The sequence below is a fragment of the Panthera leo genome, chromosome C1 (assembly GCF_018350215.1).
Source record: "Panthera leo isolate Ple1 chromosome C1, P.leo_Ple1_pat1.1, whole genome shotgun sequence".
NCBI classification, from domain to species: Eukaryota; Metazoa; Chordata; class Mammalia; order Carnivora; family Felidae; genus Panthera; species Panthera leo.
Window position 1 is genome coordinate 123,707,762 of NC_056686.1, and position 20,190 is coordinate 123,727,951.

General features: G+C 37.8%; 1 protein-coding gene across 1 annotated transcript in view; it reads right to left on the reverse strand.

Moving 5' to 3' along the window:
• Positions 1 to 20,190, reverse strand: part of NCKAP5 (NCK associated protein 5) — a 729,314-nt gene that overhangs the window by 417,159 nt on the left and 291,965 nt on the right. Inside the window, exon 4 of the mRNA XM_042948658.1 lies at positions 19,414 to 19,547. Coding sequence (XP_042804592.1) covers positions 19,414 to 19,547 — 134 coding nt within the window. The remainder of the gene's footprint in view (positions 1 to 19,413; positions 19,548 to 20,190) is intronic.

Consider the following 20,190-nt stretch of genomic DNA (forward strand, 5'->3'; position numbering starts at 1 on the left):
CCTGCAACAGTTCTGAATGGTGGCATTGTGACTTCCAACCAATTGCAAAGTGCCTTTAGTTATTTGTTACCAATTAAGTATTGAAGTTTGCAAATGACATGCATTAAAAAGCTAACTGAGTTTATTTCTAAAATAAGCAGGGGCAATAAAATATTAAAAACTAATAATAGGGCCTGGGCATCCACGGACCAGAAAGAACTCAGGCCTGAGTGGGCTGCCACTGTCCCAGGTGCTGGATGGTGGGTGGGTCCAGGGTACTAGAGAAGGAATGTATTAGTGCAGACAGCACCAAGAAGAGGGAAGCCTGAGAAACCTAAGCTTTTATCAACCAGGAGAGAAGTATCATGGCATCTTAATACCCTGGTGCATGTACCTATTAGGGTCAGATAAAGGGAAATATCATTTTGGTTAAGCAAATTGGCCTCACTCACATATTTACAGTTGCATTTTCTTGAAGAGGAAAGGAGGTGGGGTGACGTGCTAGAAGCTACACATAACCCATGGCTTTTCCAATCTGTGATCCCAAGGAATTATGCCACATATAAATATATGAAGGCAGGGTTACAACTCTGCCCTTTTGCTCTCCTACACTGTGTTCGTCGGCTAGGGCTACCAGAACACAAAGCCACAGACTGGGTAACTTAAATGAGCAATTTATGTTCTTGAAGTTTTCAAGACCAGAAGCCCAGATCAATTGGTCATCAGGATTGGTTTCTGGTGAGGACTCTCTTCCTGACTTGTAGAGAGCCACCTTCTCAGTGTGTGCTCACATTCTATATGCACACGGAGAGAGAACAAGCTCTGATATATCTTCCTCTTCTTATCATAATCCTGTCCAATTAGGGCCCCACCGTTATGACCTAATTTAGCCTTATTTACCACCCCCCCCAAACCTGAGAGGTGCCATGGCTTTACAGTTACATTGGAGATTAGGGCTTTAACATATGAATTTTGGGTGATATAATTCAGTCTATCACACATACCATGTGAGAGAAAGGGAGGCCTGCCCCCACATATTCTCTACTCTGACCAATGTAAATGAAAGTGAATTCAGAATTATTGGTAGAAACAAACAGCCTTTAAAAGCAGACTGCCACTATAGAATTACCTGTCCTATATTCATCCTGAGCCGAGCCTCACTGAGGGATGGGCCACCTTGACTAAAACACCTAATCACTGCCACTTTCCAATTTATCAGCCAGAAAATACTGATTAGATACCAATTTTATTCCCAGACCAAGGGGTTATACAAGAAGATCCACATGGTTTGGGGGGAAATGAGTGTATATAAGAATCAACCAGTGGATAAATCAGCTTATTTCCATTTACTCAGTGAGAACCAGAGTATTCATGACAGCCATGTGAAATCTGCACAGGTAGAATAATACACTACAAATACTACTGTGATGACTACTCTGTCATGTGTCTCTGCCATGGTCTCTATGGAAACAAGGATGTTCCCTAGCACAAAAGCATGTCCCAGAACAGACTGGGCCTTGGTACCTTTGGTGCAGGAACAGCAATGTAAGTGAAACTGTTTCTTTTTCATGGTAACCAGTTGCAATTCTACTCAGGAGCTCCATTCATATTGCACTCTTGTGAACATTTGGTGTACAGGATGCTTAGATTTAAAAATACAGAATAGTGATCACAGAATAAAGGGTAAGTCAGTGGAAAAACACATGATGTTTTAATTCTAGGAAAAGAGAGACACAGCAGAGTATTAGTAGAACCTTCCAAAAATAGAAACCAAGATTATAAGTGAATTAAAGGAGTATATGAGAGGACAATGAAACAATTCTGGATGAGATATAGAAGTGCAAAATTCTCCATACAAAAAATGGGAAGATCAAGGGCAGTACAAAATATAGAAAGAGCATAAAACTTTGGAAGTACAATATAGAAGCACTTACTTGTTTTATGGCCTTAGCTCTCTGAACCTCAGTTTACTCATTTTTAAATAGATACGGTGCCATAGATTTCAGTGGTTAACTGCAAGGATTAAGTCAACACACACAAACCCAGGCACATATACGCACAGAATATCCATAACAGAGCCTGATAATACACAGTAAAAACACTCATAAGTATCTGCTGAAGGAATAGATGAACAGTAGAATTACCAGCTACACTTCTGATGCAAACTCTCAGCTGAAATACTAGCAACAATAATGGTAATGCCATTTTTAGTAAGACATAAAAATCTTAGAATCCCTTCCAAGTCTTTGTGCAGACAAAAGAGTAGCATCCATTTAGTTTAATATAAAATTATTGTCAGGGCTACTCTATAATTTGCCTCCTATAAATGTCCAGATGCCACTACATTGGGTGTCCAATGTCTAATGTCCAATGTAGTGGCATCTGGACATTTGTAGGGTAGAGCGGACGGTCTCATGATTGCCTTGTTCTATTAGAGCTGACCCAGAGCCAGATGTTTGCAGGGAGTCTATTGCTGGGCTTATACTTTGAATAATTTTTAGTATGAAACTTGTCTCCAAATGATAAGCCAGGGGGCAATCAAAGCAGTTGTCCTTGCTGAATTCTGTTTACAGCTGTTCCCCAAGAATATCCTTCCTTCTTCTAGTAAAGTTTTCTGCCAACTTAACATAGCAGTGTCTCTCTGGCTGAGCACAATTGTATTTGTGTTGTAGAGTTAAGGCAGTATAGTCCAGTGCCCCCACCTTGGACACATCTATTCCTTCAAGGATGGTTTGAAAAATTAGGGATTTTTTTCCTGAATATGTTTTCAGCCGATGTTAATTCTACAAAGTAGACAGGCAGCTAAAGCCTTTGAAATTGCTAAATACACTTTGAGAGCAAAAAAATAATTTTTTAGGAAGATTAATGTTCAGTTTGTATTTCACTTAAACTGTTATCAATATTTGCGAAGCCAAATGTAAAAAGCAATAAAATATATCAAACCATGAAAGCAAAATTAAAGGTTTCTCGTATGAGTTGTAGAATTTAACCTAACAGTCCTATCCCAGGCATGATATATCAAGGTCTGAGCTGTGAGCACTAGGAGACTCCACTCTGATGCTTCTGTAACCCCTCTTTTCTATCAGATGAGGACTCCTTAGAGTCAAGAAGATGTGCCTACCCTCTGCCCCATGATGCTCTGTTTACTTGTGAACCAGCAATTTCCTTCCAAATGGCCCTGAGCCTATTGCCAGGACCAGTGCGAGGCCTCTCTGTGCTCTTAAGTCCCAAGAAGTGACAGTAGGGAAGGAGTGTGGGCAGGGTAGACACCTAAAAGCTAGGGTGTCCGCTGGGTGCACTAAGGCCCCTTGTGGTATGGGATGATGGGGCCTGGGGTAGGGAGAGAAAGGCAGATAGATAACCAAAGGATTGGGCTGCATGCTGGGACTTTGGAACTGGTTGTCGGTACAACCACAAGCCAGCAAAACCACCAAGGAATGAGAGAATTTTAAACTCGAATTTGGTCTTCCAGGACCTGATGACGGTATATTCATCAAGGTAAGAGACTAGAACATATTTCATTCGGCAGTTTGCTAGCTTGATTTATGATTTTTGCATATTTAGACCTGTGGAATATGGCCACATTTCTTATACACTTGCCCTAGGCTCTGTAAATGTTAGGGGTCAGGCTGTAATGAAATTAACTTTAGAAAATTACAAGCATATAAATGAAAGAATAATTGTATTAAGTTCTGTTAATTTCTTTAGCAATATTAAGATTACAGCTAATAATCTACAAGAAACTGTATGTTTTTGAGGTTCTTTTTGTTTTTAATGAAAAGTTACAAACTTCTACAAAAGTAGAAGTTAAAATATAAGAAACTCACAAAAATGTCTCCCTCTCTTTATGCCCTCCCCCGGCTCACACTCTGTCTCTCTCTCTCAAAAATAAATAAACATTTAAAAAAAATTTTAAAAAGAAACTCTCATCTACTCAACATACAGCTTCACTATAAAAAACTGAAAGCCAATGAGGCTTCATCATCCTTACTCCTGATTCTCCCTCACAGTTATTAAAAGCAAATCACATATTTATGTTAATTTGTGTGTTTAGAACATGAAGCACTTTTTAAAAAAATGTGCCCATATATCACCACACTTAAAAACATGAACTGTATCAAATGTTCAGAAAGTATACGAATCTTCCAACCAATTCTTTTCACTATTTCTTCAAATTAGGATCCAAATAATGTTCCCACAACATCTCTTAAGACCCTTTATCTACAGGTTTTCTCCCATCCTCTTTTCTTTCTTTGCAGTTTATTTGTTGAAGAAACCCGGCTGTTCTTCCTGTAAAATTCCCCATAGTTTGGATTTTTCCCAACTTATTCTCATGATGTTTCCCATAAATTGGTCATTAGATCTATAGGCTTGATTAGATTCAAGCTCATTTTTGTGTAATATGTTTTCATAGATGGTGTTGGGTATTTTTTAAATGTCTATTTATTTTTGAAGGAGAAAGAGACAGAGCGTGAGCAGGGGAGGGGCAGAGAGAGAGGGAAACACAGAATTAGAAGCACACTCCAGGCTCTGAGCTGTCAGCACAGAGCCTGACGCAAGGCTTGAACTCACTAGCCATGAGATCATGACCTGAGCCGAAGTCTGACGCTTAACCGACTGAGCCACCCGGGCACCCCGGGTATTTCTATCATACACACACAATGGGAACTGTTTCTCTCTGTGATGTTGTCAGCCAATGATGCTCACTGCCTAGACCCATTATTTCATTAGGAGTTGCAATTCTAATGACATTCTTAATAACATTCTAATTATACAATCCTATTTTTCATTTATTAACTGAAATATCCTATGAAAAGAAACTTGCCCTCCCACCCAACAGTGATTTAGTTATAGTTCTTAAAGAAAGGCAGGATAAATGCTTGAAAATGTTATTTATCAGTTTTGAAAATAATGATGGGGCACCTGGGTGGCTCAGTCGGTTGGGCGTCCAACTTTGGCTCAGGTCATGATCTCACAGTTTGCGGGTTCGAGCCCTGTGTCAGGCCTTTGTGCTGACCAGAGCCTGGACCTTGCTTCAGATTCTGTGCCACATTCGGTCTCTGCCCCTTCCCCACTTGTGCTCTGTCTCTCAAAAAATAAATATAAAAATATTTAAAAAAATAAAAAAAAATAAAATAATGAGCTGGTTCTCTAGCATCCTCGAAAATTTGTGTTGGGGTTGTTTTGTACCATTATGAATGAAAGGATTTAAACATAGATGATGCATTTCAATACACTGCAGTCATTACTCTTATTGATGCACAAATGGAAACATTTTTGACCGGTAGAAGCCTTTTCAAATTGGATCATGCAAACTTTTAACTACTGTCTCAGGATGACAACATTAACACTGCCTCCAAAAATATGATTACTAAAAATAATTACTTGTTTTTTTTCCAGATAATTGAATTTATATTTTGTTCCATTTTAATTTCTATTTGACAAATAGTAGCATGGAATTAGTTTTAGGTGTACAACACATTGTGTCTTTTTGTTTTTATGTGGTGTGTATGTTTTTGTCATTAATAAATCCTAATATAGATGTATAAAATTCTATGCCTGGAAGTCATTTCAAATGATTTTGTGCATGTGTAGTTTTGTCACCAACAGTTAGATGTATTTGTTTTGTTGTGTTTTCAATGGGTGAAATTTTAAATGAGATGTTATAATTATATTAAATATTTTAATATTTGTAAAGTCAAATTCTTTTTTAATTTATTTAATTTATTTTTATTTTTTAAAGTTTATTTAGAGAGCAAGAGAAGTGGAGGGGCAGACAGAGAGGAAGAGAGAGAATCTGAAGCAGGCTCTGAGCTACTGGCATGGAGCCTGATGTGGGGCTCAATCCCACAAATCTGGGATCATGACCTGAGCCAAAAACAAAAGTCAGAGGCTCAACTGACTGAGCCATTCACGTGTCCCTCTAAAGTCAAATTCTTAAAGTTTATTCAGAGAAACTTAGCTCCTATTCTTGTTGCATTCTCTGTTCTAATATCTATAGCTATTTTTAAAGTTTTACTTTGTCCTTCTAAATACATTTCTTTCAATGTGTTTGTTTGCATGTCCACATACACATGTATACACAAATCCCACTTTCTTCTTAGATTAATTATAGTATATTAAGCATCTACTTTTCTCTACCTGGCACATTTTTCTCTTTCTTCACGTAATTTGATGATTACATTTATATGAAAATAGGAGAGAAATATTGACTGAAACATTGAAAATGAGAAGGAAATCTAGATGAGGGTTTTTGAGAAGGAGTACAGTGGAGAGGATGGTGAGCTCCATAAATCACCATATTTGTATCCAGCATTCATTTCAAATTTAACTGAAGATCCATTTCTCAAATTGTTAAGGGTTCATTAATCAAGCAATTCTTGAAAAGGACACACTGATATATGAATTTAATTAGTACAAAGTTTTATAAGTTTCAGAGTGAGTTGGTTTGAAAACACATGCCTACAACCACATTTTGTGTCTTGTGCTAAATGATAGAGAAACTTGTTAGTCATGTAGAGCATACCCCAAGCAATAAATGGATACACATGGATCCTCAAAGACACTGGAAGAAACATTTCAGAAAGTAGCATACATCTAAAACACTGTTTTTAATTTCTCCAAACACAAAGACTGAAGTAAAAACCTCCTCTTTGAGAATCTTAACATCTATTAATTTCATAGTATACAATAAAAAGGGAATATATGTCAAAGGACAAATGAGCCTGAATGGAATCCTGGCTTAGCTATTTAGTGGCTGTGTGACCTTTTGCAAATCATTCAACTTCACTGGGCTTTATTTCTCTTTTCTATAAAATATGGATGCTAATACTTCCTCATAGAGTTTGTCAGCGAAGAGATTACATGTTTAAAGCACATTCCCAAATCCCAAATGGTAAAAGGTCAACACTCAGTACACTTTAGCTCATTTTTTTTTTCTTTTGTGGATAACAAACAGGAAACATCACAGAGTAATGGCTAAGTTCAAATCCCAGCTATAATACATTCAAGCTGTATGACAACGGGTAAACTATTTAACCCACATAGGCCACAGATTTGTCATCTGTAAAAGAGAGATAATTGGAATATTTCCCATGGAGAGTTGCTTTAAGAATTAAATTACATGTGAGGAATCTGGGTGGCTCAGTCAGTTAAGCATCTGACTTCGGCCCAGTTCGTAATCTCACAGTTCATGAGTTTGAGCCCCAAGTCAGGCTCTGTGCTGACAGATCAGAGCCTGGAGCCTGCTTTGGATTCTGTGTCTCCCTCCCTCTCTTCCCCTCCCTCACACGTGCTCTGTCTCCTTCTCTCCCTCTCTCTCTCTCAAAAATAAACATTAAAAAATTTTAATAAGAAAAAAATGAATTAAATTATAAGTAATATGATGGTTCCTCCATTACAAACTGCTATATCCCTGGTACCTAGAATAGTACCTGATATCTGGTAAGTTCTCTTTAAATGCTAATAAAAAACTAATGAGTTAAATACACATCTCATATATCTTATGTTTAAAGGGTCATTTTAGGGGTACCTTGGAGCATCAGTTGGTTGAATGTTCAATTCTTGGTTTCATCTCAGGTCATGAGCTCACAGTTTCATGAGTTTGAGCCCCGCATCAGGCTCTGTGTTGACAGCTCAGAGCCTGCTTGGGATTCTCTCTCCTCTCTCTGCCCCTCCCCAACTCATGCACATGCTCTCTCTCTCTTTCTCTCTCTCTCTCTCTCTCTCTCTCTCTCTCTCAAAATAAACAAATATACTTAAAAAAAAATAAAGGGTCATTGTCGAAGTTTCCAGTGCGCAACTTTGCTGTTTTTTCCATCTGAGAGTTCTCTCCTTGTGCATTTAGATGCTGTCCTTCTGTGCTTCATTCAGGTTTTATTAAATGATGGATGTTCTCACTGTCATTGCAACCTCTAAGGTCCTGGCCTTTCCTGAACTGGGCTTTCCATGAATTGAGGCAGTAACTACAGCCTTACTACTCTACCACTCAATTCTTTACTCAGGAGAGACTGCTTATAAAGTCCGAGTTTGCAGAATCTTGAAACCATTCAAATCTATTACAAAGACCTGTAGGGTATTTCCTGATAACATAGCGTGTGCTTTGGTGATTGTTTCTGAAAAGGCAATAGACTTGTAAGTGTTATATGTGTCATGCATATTGGAAGTATACTAAATATATTACTACTTCACTAGGGACTCTCTTGACAATAATGTGAATTGCTGAGGGAATAGAAATCAATTCTTTAAGTGTTTTCTGACATCAAAGGTGACCGCTGGGCTTCAGGAAAAGGGTTCAAAATAAGACTGACTTGTGTGATTGAGATATTCATAAGATCAACCTGCAAAGGTAGGCCAGGCATTCTTTCACTACCCAGGATGCAAGGGGATGACAAAGGCCTAAATTCAAACAGCTAGTGTGAAATAAGGGCCTTAGCAGAACTAAGCTCGAGCAATACACAACTGTTAGCTGCCTCTGAAACCCATCACGGATACTCACACCTTTAGACCTATCTTTGCGTTCTGTTCTTTTTTTTTTTTTTTTTTTTTTATTTATTTTGGGGACAGAGAGAGACAGAGCATGAATGGGGGAGGGGCAGAGAGAGAGGGAGACACAGAATCGGAAACAGGCTCCAGGCTCCGAGCCATCAGCCCAGAGCCTGACGCGGGGCTCGAACTCACGGACCGCGAGATCGTGACCTGGCTGAAGTCGGACGCTTAACCGACTGCGCCACCCAGGCGCCCCGCGTTCTGTTCTCTTAACCTAAAATGCCCTTCCTTCAGTTCCGTATTAAATCCTCCTCACCTACACATCCTTCAATAGTCATCTCAAATAAATCCCTTTCTGACATGCTCAGTTTTTCTTAGGTCATTTTTTTTTCTCCCTTTCTTGCAGTAAAGATTTGATTTCATCTAGCATTAGTTTTTTTCAAGTGTGACTCTTTCTTTACCATAAGATCCTTAGAGAGAGGGGAAATGACTTATTTTGTGTCCCTCTACCTTGCTTAGCACAGTCAAACCAATTTTGTCATTTTCTTTTTAAACTGTCATACTTTTTGGTCTCATTAGTTCTTGTAAAAACTTACTGCCTGTGCAACAATACTATCTGAGTGAAAAAATTTTAAAGTGAAAAAAATAAAGTAATTTAGGAATCTGAAAGTGATTTAGGTAAATATGATATGACAGAATAGCCAAATGTCATCCAGAGTAGGGGTTCAATAAATGGTAGCTTAATATAGCAATATGGCCAATTGGAAATATTTATTTCAACATTTATAAAACACCTACTATGTATCAGGCAAAAGCTATAAGAAGTTTACATTCTACTGGGGGAATATAACTATATTGAGGTCCAAAACCGTTAGCAAATAAAAATATATACTTAATGTATTTACAATATGTATAATAATTAAGTGAGGAAAGTGGAATTAAAAAAAAAAAAACATCAGAGAGAAGGTGAATTTGGAACTGGGTTTTATTAGCTAAATATATACTGTCCAAGTCCATAGCCAAGGGGAAATCTGGGTCATCTCAGCTAAATTCAATGACTACACAGTTCATGTAATAAATATAATTGTATTTTGGTGGTAGGCTAGATGTCTGAAGGTACCATTTTCATCATCAGTCCAGCTGGTTTAATGATGCTGTACAGAAATATACTAAGAAAGTAGAGGCTATAAAAGGGATACACACTAAAGAGAGACAACTACAGAAACTTCTTTATGGACTCTGAAATGGGAAAACAGTGGCTACCAAGATCTCCTTTTAATTTAATAGAATTTCATTAATCACTGGGGCCCAAGTTTCTTTGGGTACAATCTCAGTCAACTGATGATAAAGTCTAAGAAACCTGGTCAGTGGCAGAATGTCTACATATACAATCAAGGCTGAAATCTACATGAAACACAATTGTTTCTAATATTTTTAGTATCTTCATCTTCTATCAATGATCATAAACTACAAAATGAATTAACGAGGAAATAGACAATATTTGTCCAGATGCCAGAAGTCCTGGGGTCTAGACTGAGATCCACCTAGCCATGTGACTGTGGACAAGTCACTTCATTTTGGTAAAGTTGTGACAGTGTTATTTATTAAAATTATGATATCACAATGTGCCTTTGCTTACAATGCCAAAGGTTAAAGTGAAAACTGAATGAAATAATGTAAGGAATGGTTTTGGAAACATTGAAAAATAAAAGTATAAAACATGATATTTGTGACCATGTTGCTATCAATAATAATAAAAATGCTTATTATAAAAGAGAAGTTTGAAATGTTGCAAAAACTACATTAAACATGGCAAAAGAAACTCATCTTTGTGCTTTGTGAAAATATATCCTGTCACTTGCTACTACTCCAAATGAAAGGTGAAAACCTTCAGTCAGAAGAAAAATACAAAGAATTCTGAAACACAATTTTTTTTTAAATTTTTTTAACGTTTATTTATTTTTGAGGCAGAGAGAGACAGAGCATGAAGGGGGAGGGGCAGAGAGAGGGAGACACAGAATCTGAAACAGGCTCCAGGCTCTGAGCTGTCAGCACAGAGCCCAACGCGGGGCTCGAACCCATGGACCGCGAGATCATGACCTGAGCCGAAGTCGGCCGCTTAACCGACTGAGCCACCCAGGCGCCCCCTGAAACACAATTTAATGAAAACCACAACACGTTTCTTTTGTCAGAAGCCCACAGCTTCAGCACAGCTAATTCTCTGTTTTATTCTCAGAAGAACATTCCTAAAAGCTCCAGGCTTTTCGTTAACAGCAGATGTACATATTTATAAACAAGAACCATGTTAACTGAATAATTTTTCACAAATTATATCAAGGATCCCAAAGAAGAGTTCCAAGTGTTTACAGCCAGCACTCAGAGACACACTCTGTGGGGATACCATTCATTAAAGGCACTGCTTATGGACGAAAAAGGTAATCAGAAAATAATCCTCACTCCTCAGATTGCTGCCATTGCATTTGCCCCATACGCTACCATAGAAACACTCGTATAAATGTTACCTGAGGGTCATAAAACACTCTCTGAAAGTAAACTTTGCCCTATGGGAAGTAAACTTTTAATGCACCAAATTCCATTTAGTGCCCTGCAGACAGGAATTCTGCAAAGAATATTCTGAGAAAAGGCAACTCATCTTTTATAGGTGAGTACTCTATCATAGAAGCTCAGGAATGGAAAATCGGGTCTTCATCCTCCCCGGCCATCATGGTTTATGACTCTAAGAATGATGACTATTATCAAAATTTTACAGATTCACAGGGAAGGCCATTCTACAACTTCTCTTGGAAGCAAATTTCTATCATAAACACACTACCTTTAAAATTCTTCCATGGTTAACCTTAGTCGTACATAGTGCAATTCTGGCCGCATCTTTCTGTTTAAGTGAAGATATTCATTCATTCTTGTATTCATTCATTCATTCATTCATTCATTCTTCAACCAACAAATGTTTATTGAATGCCTATTATGGAAAAGGTTATTGGTTGTAGTGTAAGAAATATACGGGGATATAAGAAAAGATCTCCACTCCTTAGGCAACAACCCTGAACTCCTTATTTAGATCATTACTAGCAGCAAAGTATAGAAACAGATGCCAATTTGCAGAAAATATGGAGGACAGAGAAACATGTTCAATTGCCCCAAGAATAGAAAACAACTAATTTAATTTAAACTGATAAACTCTGTAGGTCAAATGCTCCAGGTTCTTCAGTAGATATCTGAAAGAAAATCAAGTGATGGAAGGCAAGCTATTCATTAAAAGAAACCTAAAATATATAACCAGTTTTATAACAAACAACCAAGACTAAACTAAAGTGTCTGGGGATGCACATTAAGTGATAGCACTATTAAAAACACCAGGAGGTTATTGCTCTAAAACCAAGATATTAGTTATTTAGTTGGGGAAGATGAAGGTTGAAATTGGGAAGAGGCCCCTAGGGCCCTCTGGGGGGCTAGCAGAGTTTTCTTTCTTGACTTGATGTTGGTTACAAGTGTTCACCTTAAAATAATTGAATAAGCCAGGTATTTCTTGTGTGGTTTTCTGTATCTGGGTTTTGCTTTTCCAGATGCATTTGTTAACATGGAATAACTCCTAATCTTTGCTAGTGAGAATGCAAAATTGCACAGCTACTTTGGAAAAAGTTTGGCTGTTTCTTGTAAAGTTAAACATATATTTCCTACATGAGTTTGTAATCCGATTCTTAGTTACATACCCAAGAGAAATGGAAAACAATGAAACTAGAGCATGAAAGTTGCAAGTTTATAGCAACTTTATACTCCTAAAACTGGAAGAAACCCACGAGTAGCTGCATGGATAAACAAATAGGTACTTTTTTTACAATGGAATGTTACTAAGCAATAAAAGGGAATGAACTACTGACACATGCAACAACAAGGATGCATATCAAAAGACACACGAGGTGAAAGAAACCAGACACAGAAAGTGAAATACTTGATAAATTAAGTTGTATGATTTCCTGGAAAAGGCAAAACTATAGGGAGAGAGATCAGTCATTGGTCATACATTTGGCGTATGGAATCGGAATGGACAACAAAGGGAAATAAAGAAACTTTTCAGGGGCAGGAAAATATGCTGTATTTTGATGGCAGCGGTAGTTATATGATGGTGTTTGTTTGTCAAAACTGATCAAACTGTACACCTACAAAATGGATTTTCTGTAGACCTGACCAAAAAAGTATTTATTATTGACAGTAAGAATGAACATAGTTTACAGTTTTAAAATAAAATGGATTCTATATCCTGTATTTTCTTAAAAGAAAAAAAAATAGGTTGGGGTGGGGACAGTAACACAGTAAGAGTGCTATGGGTAATTAAAAAAAAAAGTTTAGAAGAGAGACTAAATCACCGTTTTTGTTTGTTTTGTTGGTTGTTCGTTTTTACTGATGGCTATTTCTTCAGAGAAATTGTTTAAAAGTGAAAACAATTCTGGGTGTCATAAAGTTCTTTCTGTTCAGGCTTTTTCTGAGCCAGTTCAAATAAATCCTAAAGCAGACAACATCAGAGCCGAGAGCAATAATGGTTATGTCCACTGCAGAGGATTGTAGCTTCCTTTTGCCAGTCAGGTTCCTGAGTATTCAATTTTGTCTGTCCTCAACAGAAATATTTCATCTGGGCACGGCAGCTTTCTAATCTTGATGTCTCCAGAGTCAAGTAACCAAAATAGACATGGTGAAAGCCCACCGTCTCCCCCTCCCCCACCGAGTTACACAAGGATCATACTGTAGAGAGCAAGATAGTTCATTCCAGGTTCCCAACACAACAGCCTCGTGGTTAGAACTTCAAGAAGGTCTGGTTAGAACTTCACTCAAGTAATACATTTCAGTTTAAATATAGTTTAAATTCACTGTCTTTTAAAAACTGTAAGAAGCATTATAAAACTATAAGCAATTCAACTTTTTCACTTTACAAATGAACAAACTGAGTTCTAAAAAGGTCGAATTACTTAACCAAAGTGATTAAGTTAGCTAGAGGTGAAGCTAGAGGTGAAGCTAGAGGGGAACCTGGGTGGCTCAGTCCATTAAGTGTCTGACTTTGGCTCAGGTCATGATCTCGCAGATTGTGAGTTCAAGCCTCCCATCAGGCTCTGTGCTGACAGCTCAGAGCCTGGAGTCAGCTTTGGATTCTGTCTCCCTCTCTGTCTGCCCCTCTCCCATTTGTGCTCTGTCTCTCTCAAAAATAAATAAACATTTTTAAAAATTTTTTAAAAAAGAAATGGAGCTAGAACCACCTCCTAGAAAGCCCATTTAATAAGATGTTGCTCTGTGAAATAAAACCGAAACTATAGTCTGTGTTAATACTATTTTCACTACTAGAGATAAATAACACACAATATAACTTCTAAGTTTTCTACTCAACAACGTATACCTCTATTAAGAATTTAGGAAACATTTGACAATGTCATCATGCCTTATGCAGAAACAGAAATACAAAGGAATTAAGAAATGCTTATTATTAAGTTAGCTGTTGCTCAGGGAGCTGAAAATGGTCTTCCCCATTCCCCCTCCCCCAGCCATTCTCTTATAGTTGGTTTTAGTCTCCCTCTGCTTTGCTCAAGCAAGAGCTTAAACACTAGATCACTATGATATAAACTTCTTACATTAAAACATGATCCATACTATGTGAATGAGGCATTTTAAAAGATGCTATTTAAAAATCTTTCTTCCATCTGTGCGATTTGAAGAAAATTTATCATTTAACCAGCACTGCCTTCTCATTTTAAACTTCTGGTAAATTTTCTCAAAGGAGATGAGAGACCTCCATTCTTATGAAAAGTCTTAGCTAGAAATATTGCTTATAGCATGGAAATAGCAACTCCAAATCAACAGAAAATTTCCCTCTATATTCATCAGGAGGAACAAGACGCTCAGGAGAACGAGCCCCTGTGATAGGTTAAAGTTGACAAAGGTCTGAGATGGGAACAAATGTAGAAAAGGGGCAGAAGAGCTCTGTGCTATCGATTGTCCTAAGGTCAATTGACAGCTTTTCTCATCTTGTTATGTTTTACTCCTTCTAAAGATGTAGAGAAAATGTTCTTTTAATGCACCAGACAGATACAGAGGCAGAAGGGAATACGTGGGTAGAACATTTAAGGGCATATTATCCTCTTCAACACACACTTCTATGCCAGGTGCCTACAGCTTCGAAATGGGCAGCAGAAAATGAACCCTAGAATTCCATAAAGTTTCTGAGAGCCGATAATGTGAACAGCAACCAGTGAACGAGTTAAGTAGTAAAACCATCTCAATTTACGTCTCCTTCAAGTTCAGCATGCAGCCGACTGCACTTAAGCATAGCAATCAACTGTGATAGAAGAAATCCCAGTTATAGTAAGCAAAGAAATAGCTTCAAGGCAGCAGATAACTGTGCAGGGAGAGAAGGTCAGAACAGGTGAAAAGAAATCCTGGAGGTAGAGAGTGAAAGCTTGGACTCCATTTGGGTGATTTTTAACTACCCTTGCCTATTATGGGTGACAAAGCTTAACTGTTCCCTTTACTTAAATTTACACTGCATGGTGTAAATATGCACATATAAGCACTTGCGCATGCATACAAACACACACACACACACACGCACGCACGGGGAATATTTCAAGGCTGTGGAAAAGCACTAACTAATTCCTAATGATGCTATGAGTGCGATATGGGTTGCTAACAGTAGATAGTTTATGAAATATGTCTTCGTGGTGGTGAGTCTACCAGGTTGATTCTAATTTAAAGCTTCAAATATACTGCAGCACAGAGCTGTCATATGATAACCATGTGTATTATTATTGCTAGTAGCACTAGGCAATCACTCATTTATTTCACCTGGCTTGATTCATGCTTTTGCATGATAACATGCCATTAACAAATATCAAGTTTGGCTGTCTTGAATTTGGATAAAAGTTCCCTTTATTTACAGCTATGCTATATATGTGGGGTTTTTTTTGTTCATTTACATACATAAGTCTTTTCCATGTGGAGTCTACATTTTGTGCGGATACATACTGTGTTCTATTTTATTGTACACACAATAAAAATGGTTGATTGTCTGATAAGAGCAACAGCTTTCAGCAATAATCCACACATTGACTGTACTGCTTCCAAAGGAACCAACTCAAATACAGGTGTAAATCATGCATGGGTGACATGATATCAGTACTCTGTATTGCTGATTTCTCCACAAATCTGTTTTCTTTCAAATCATTGTTATTTTACCCACTGGTTGGAGAGAGTGTTCCTTAAGTGCTTCTCTAGGTGAATCTAAGGGATGCACAACCACCTCATTCGCTCAAGGTAATGACGCTGGGGGTTCCAACACTAATCATCTTTATATAGGAGGGAAGGCAGTGACATAGCCTCACTCACAGCATTATTACCTCAGCTGCCTAGAGATGCACACTTCAATAGAACAGTTAAAGGGAGGGTAGAGACAGCTACCCAATTATAGAAGGGTGGGCACAAAGCTAATCTCACATAAAATGTGCCCAGCCATGTATACCACACAGATGACAGGTCAAATAATCATTATGACATTTGGAAGGCATCTTTGATTTATATCACCAAATAGCAAGACAAAGAAGCCACCTGTCTCTAAGCACCACCCTATTGAAATGTTCCTTCATCTATGGCAACGGTTTAATTTGGAAACACCTTTTCTGTTCTCCATATTTATATTAAAGAATGTAATGGTCAGAATCAAGCTTGTTATGGCTTCCCGAATCATCCTCAGTACAGGTGATTTATGATTTATGAGCTTAGAGCTGATTATGTAATCTATGGTCACATCTCTCTCCCTTTTTTTATTACCCAAATTTTGGACCACTGCTGATCATTATACCCTAATCAGAAGTCAAGAGGAAAGGGGGGGGGGGGATTATAAGTGAAGGTTTGGTGGCCACATAAAAAGAGAATTACTCATGCAAATGTTTTTACAGATGTTTATGGCCTAAGTGATCCCCTTACTCATTACCCCAGAAAATCACAATGTTCAGGTTTGTCTGGTAACTTTAAGGCACCATATCACCTCACTGAAACTGCATAAAATCAAGCCCTGGACTAATTATGCTGCAGTGCTCATTCTGATGCCTGAACTCTACCTCATACATACACTTAATTGTCCCAGCTTCTAACTTCACTATCTGCTTTCCTCTCCAATGCCTCAACTCATCTTGAATCTGAAACTCAGTATCTCCTTTACTACTGTTCAGATGGCCCCGTGGTGACAATACCATCAACTATACCAGGAAAATACTTCTCGTAGCTCCACCCAGTCCTCAGCATCTCATGTCTCTGTGCTCCAGGTTAATAAAACAGGTACTAAAAAGATACAACACATGTATATTTAGATGTTGCCGTGAACTTGCAGTACGGTGGCTGACTTGAGAACCGTGAGCACTGGAGTTCTGTTTTACTCATTATCATTTAGATATGAACCCAGCATTCCTATTTCACATACTGTGAACTTCATAAATTCCTTAACTTTGTAGACATAAGTGAGATTACAGAAGCAGCAGTACTTCTAAGAATTAATCCTACTCTGAACCATTTTGGACCACTGTCTATTATATCCTCCTGTGCCATCTCTGAAGGGGCCGAGGGATGTGTTCTGGTATGAGTTTGTTACCAGAGCTAATGTCTCTCTCCCTGAGGAGTGGCAGCCTTTGTCTAGGAGATAATGATTACATATGCTGTTATACATTCCTTTTGATGTTGTCCACAAGGAATGTTAGAGGTAAATCAAATGCTCACTGTCAGAAAACATGTCAGGCCATGTAAGAATGATAACTTGCCACATTATCCTTTTATAGCTTTTATTTTCTATTATTATTTTATTAGTCTTATTGTAAAACTACCTTTTACTGTAAGCTACTTTGTGTCTTTTGAAAAGGTGAGTTACTAGCATTATTTTTCAAAATAAACTCATCCCATAAATACACTCAAAGTAAATCTACATCTCAGACAGCATGATGTACAAAATAAACTCATTAACCCAGGGAGAAGAAGGAGAAAATTATCCATATACATATGGGCATTTAGATGCTGACCACATCCAAAGGTGATGAGCTATACAAATGTTCTATAATACAGAGAATTTTACAAAGACCTAAGTTATAGCAACAAGACTGTTCAAGTAAACATAACTAGAAATATCTCATAAACCACAGTTTAAGATGTGAAAGGTCATCAAAAATGGTTCAGTGGTTCTACTTAAATTATTGCCTAACTATCCTACCTGCGATATATGCTTTTTTTCCCCCATCTATTGCTGAATTACATTAGTTCTTTGGCTGTAATTGGACTTGAACTTTTCAGTTCCAATGATGCTTTACATTAGGAAACTGAATACAGTGGTGGAAAATGTGGAGTGTAGAACCAATCACTATTTGTTCGACATATAATTATCTTCTCTTTCAGCTTAGGATGTAGCCTTGGCTCTGGTGCAACTCAAATCTGTATGGGTGTCATCTGATTTACAGCAGATGACCTGGTATCATATGAAAATAATTTACTGTGTCATATGTCTCCGGCTCTGTAAATCAATAGCTTGAATACAGAGACATCTCAATTAGACAGTGCAAGAAGGGTAGGGCAATCTACCTCCTCCTTTCCTATATCATTAAAATGGCAAGTATTACAAAGCAGTGCTTGTTTTAGAGTTGCTTCAAAAGTGGGGGCTGGATCTATTATTTCAAGTTGGGAGACATAAAGTGAGAGTTGCCATCAAACCAAATGAAAAATTGAGCACAAGGTTGTGTAAGTAATAGCTTATGAGGGGTGGGACAAGCATTTGTTAAACTACTGATTGGTGCATTTCTACAGCACCTGTGTATTATCATGGGCTCAGAGAGTGGAATGGGATGTTAAATTATGACTCGGAATACAGAGGAGTCACCCATCCTTTCTAACCTGCTCCCCTAAGAAGTCTCTAAACCAAAGTCACAAACATTCATGGTATTCATCACAATGAAATAAATCATCTGTAGGCTCAACTTTGGTTTCTCCCTGCAATGCATTCAAAGCTTAAGCTATCATTATAAAAGCTTCATAATGAGGAAGCCAAATCATCTATCACTGATCACATCCAAATCCCAATAGGAAATTAAACAGAAGATCCACATAGATTGATCGGAAAAGATTTAAGGCAACTTCTCAAACTTGATTCTGCCTGGGATAACCTCAAGAAAGAGAAAAAAATAACGCAAAATTAATTCCCTGATTTTGCAAATGGTGAAGTGAAATACAGAAATGAAAGTAAATCGTCTTTCACAGAGTTCCCTTATCAGGTCCCAGGATTGGAACTGCACAAGTCTGTGTTTTTTCCATGGAATTGAACAGACTTTAAGTAATAGATTGAACCTTCAACTGGTCCCATAGTAACTATAATTGGTAGCTGAAAGATTATGACTGTGCAGGAATTAAATCTAATCAGAAGCCTCCTTCCAAATTCAAGTTACGTCTTTTTAAAGGAAAGAAACACATTGATTTAGATTTTTTTAACCATTGGTAAATGTTTCCTTTAAGTACTGAGTGAGTGCTTCCTGAACAATTAGATTCACATTCTCTGTCCACTTTAAAATAGAATTATAATAACTGGTAAACTTTCATCCTCCTGGTTGGTCTTTCACAGGGCATTCCTACAGGCCACACAGCGACTACTTCTTCCTGGAAGATCCCTTGGAAAGCCATGAGAGAAGAAAAGACAACCAGATCCAATAAAGCCAAGACTATGTGAAGTGCAAATATCAAGTCTCAGCCAATCAACTCCAATACTATCTGATGGCTGGGCCAGAAAAGAAGGTCTAAGCTCTTAGGAAATTAGCTTCTCAAATTCAAGAGAAGCTTTCACAATGAAAACTCAAGCACAAGTGCTATTGGTGCAGGAAGAGATGCACCTCCAGAATCAAGAGGCTCAGTTCAGAGGCGTACCTAGAGAATTGTTGCTGCAGACCACGCATCTGAACTCGGTTGCGCTCAGACTCCAGTGTCACCTCCTGCAACCGCTTCTCACTCTGAAGACGTAAGTGTCTCTCCTCTTCCAATTCATGCATCAGCTTCTCATGCTATAAAAGGCACAAAGGGAATGACTTTTTAGAAGGTGTTTCTTAATTACTATGAGAAAAAAATAATTAGTAAGAGCTGTCAGTTACCAACTGCTAAGTTGGACTTTATATATAAATTAATTTCATCCTCATTACAACCCCATCAAGTAGGTTCTATTATTAACCTCCTATTACAGATAAGAAAACTAAGGATCAGAGACATCTAAGTAATTTGTCATAAAAACCAGAAGGTAACAGTTATCAATCCTACCTGATTTGTCTCTAATGCTTGAATAATTTTCACTAAACCAAGTGGCTTCTTGTGCAGATATGAAGATCTATGACCCAATAATGCTATCAAATATGTTGTAATTCAAGTAGTGATGAGTAAGATCATTAGTAGGCTGTTCAGAATTATTTCATACCTTCAATGTCTGGTATATGCTTTTAAAGAAACATAACTGACTTTTTTAAATTTACCATCTTAACTATTTAAAAAATTTTTAAGTTTATTTATTTATTTTTGAGGGAGGGAGAGAGGGAGAGAGAGAGAGACAGAGAGACAGAGAGAGAGAGAGAGAGAGAGAGAGAGAATAAGCGGGGGTGGGGGCAGTGCCAGAGAGAGGGGGAGAGAGAAAATCACAAGTGGGCTCTACACTGACAG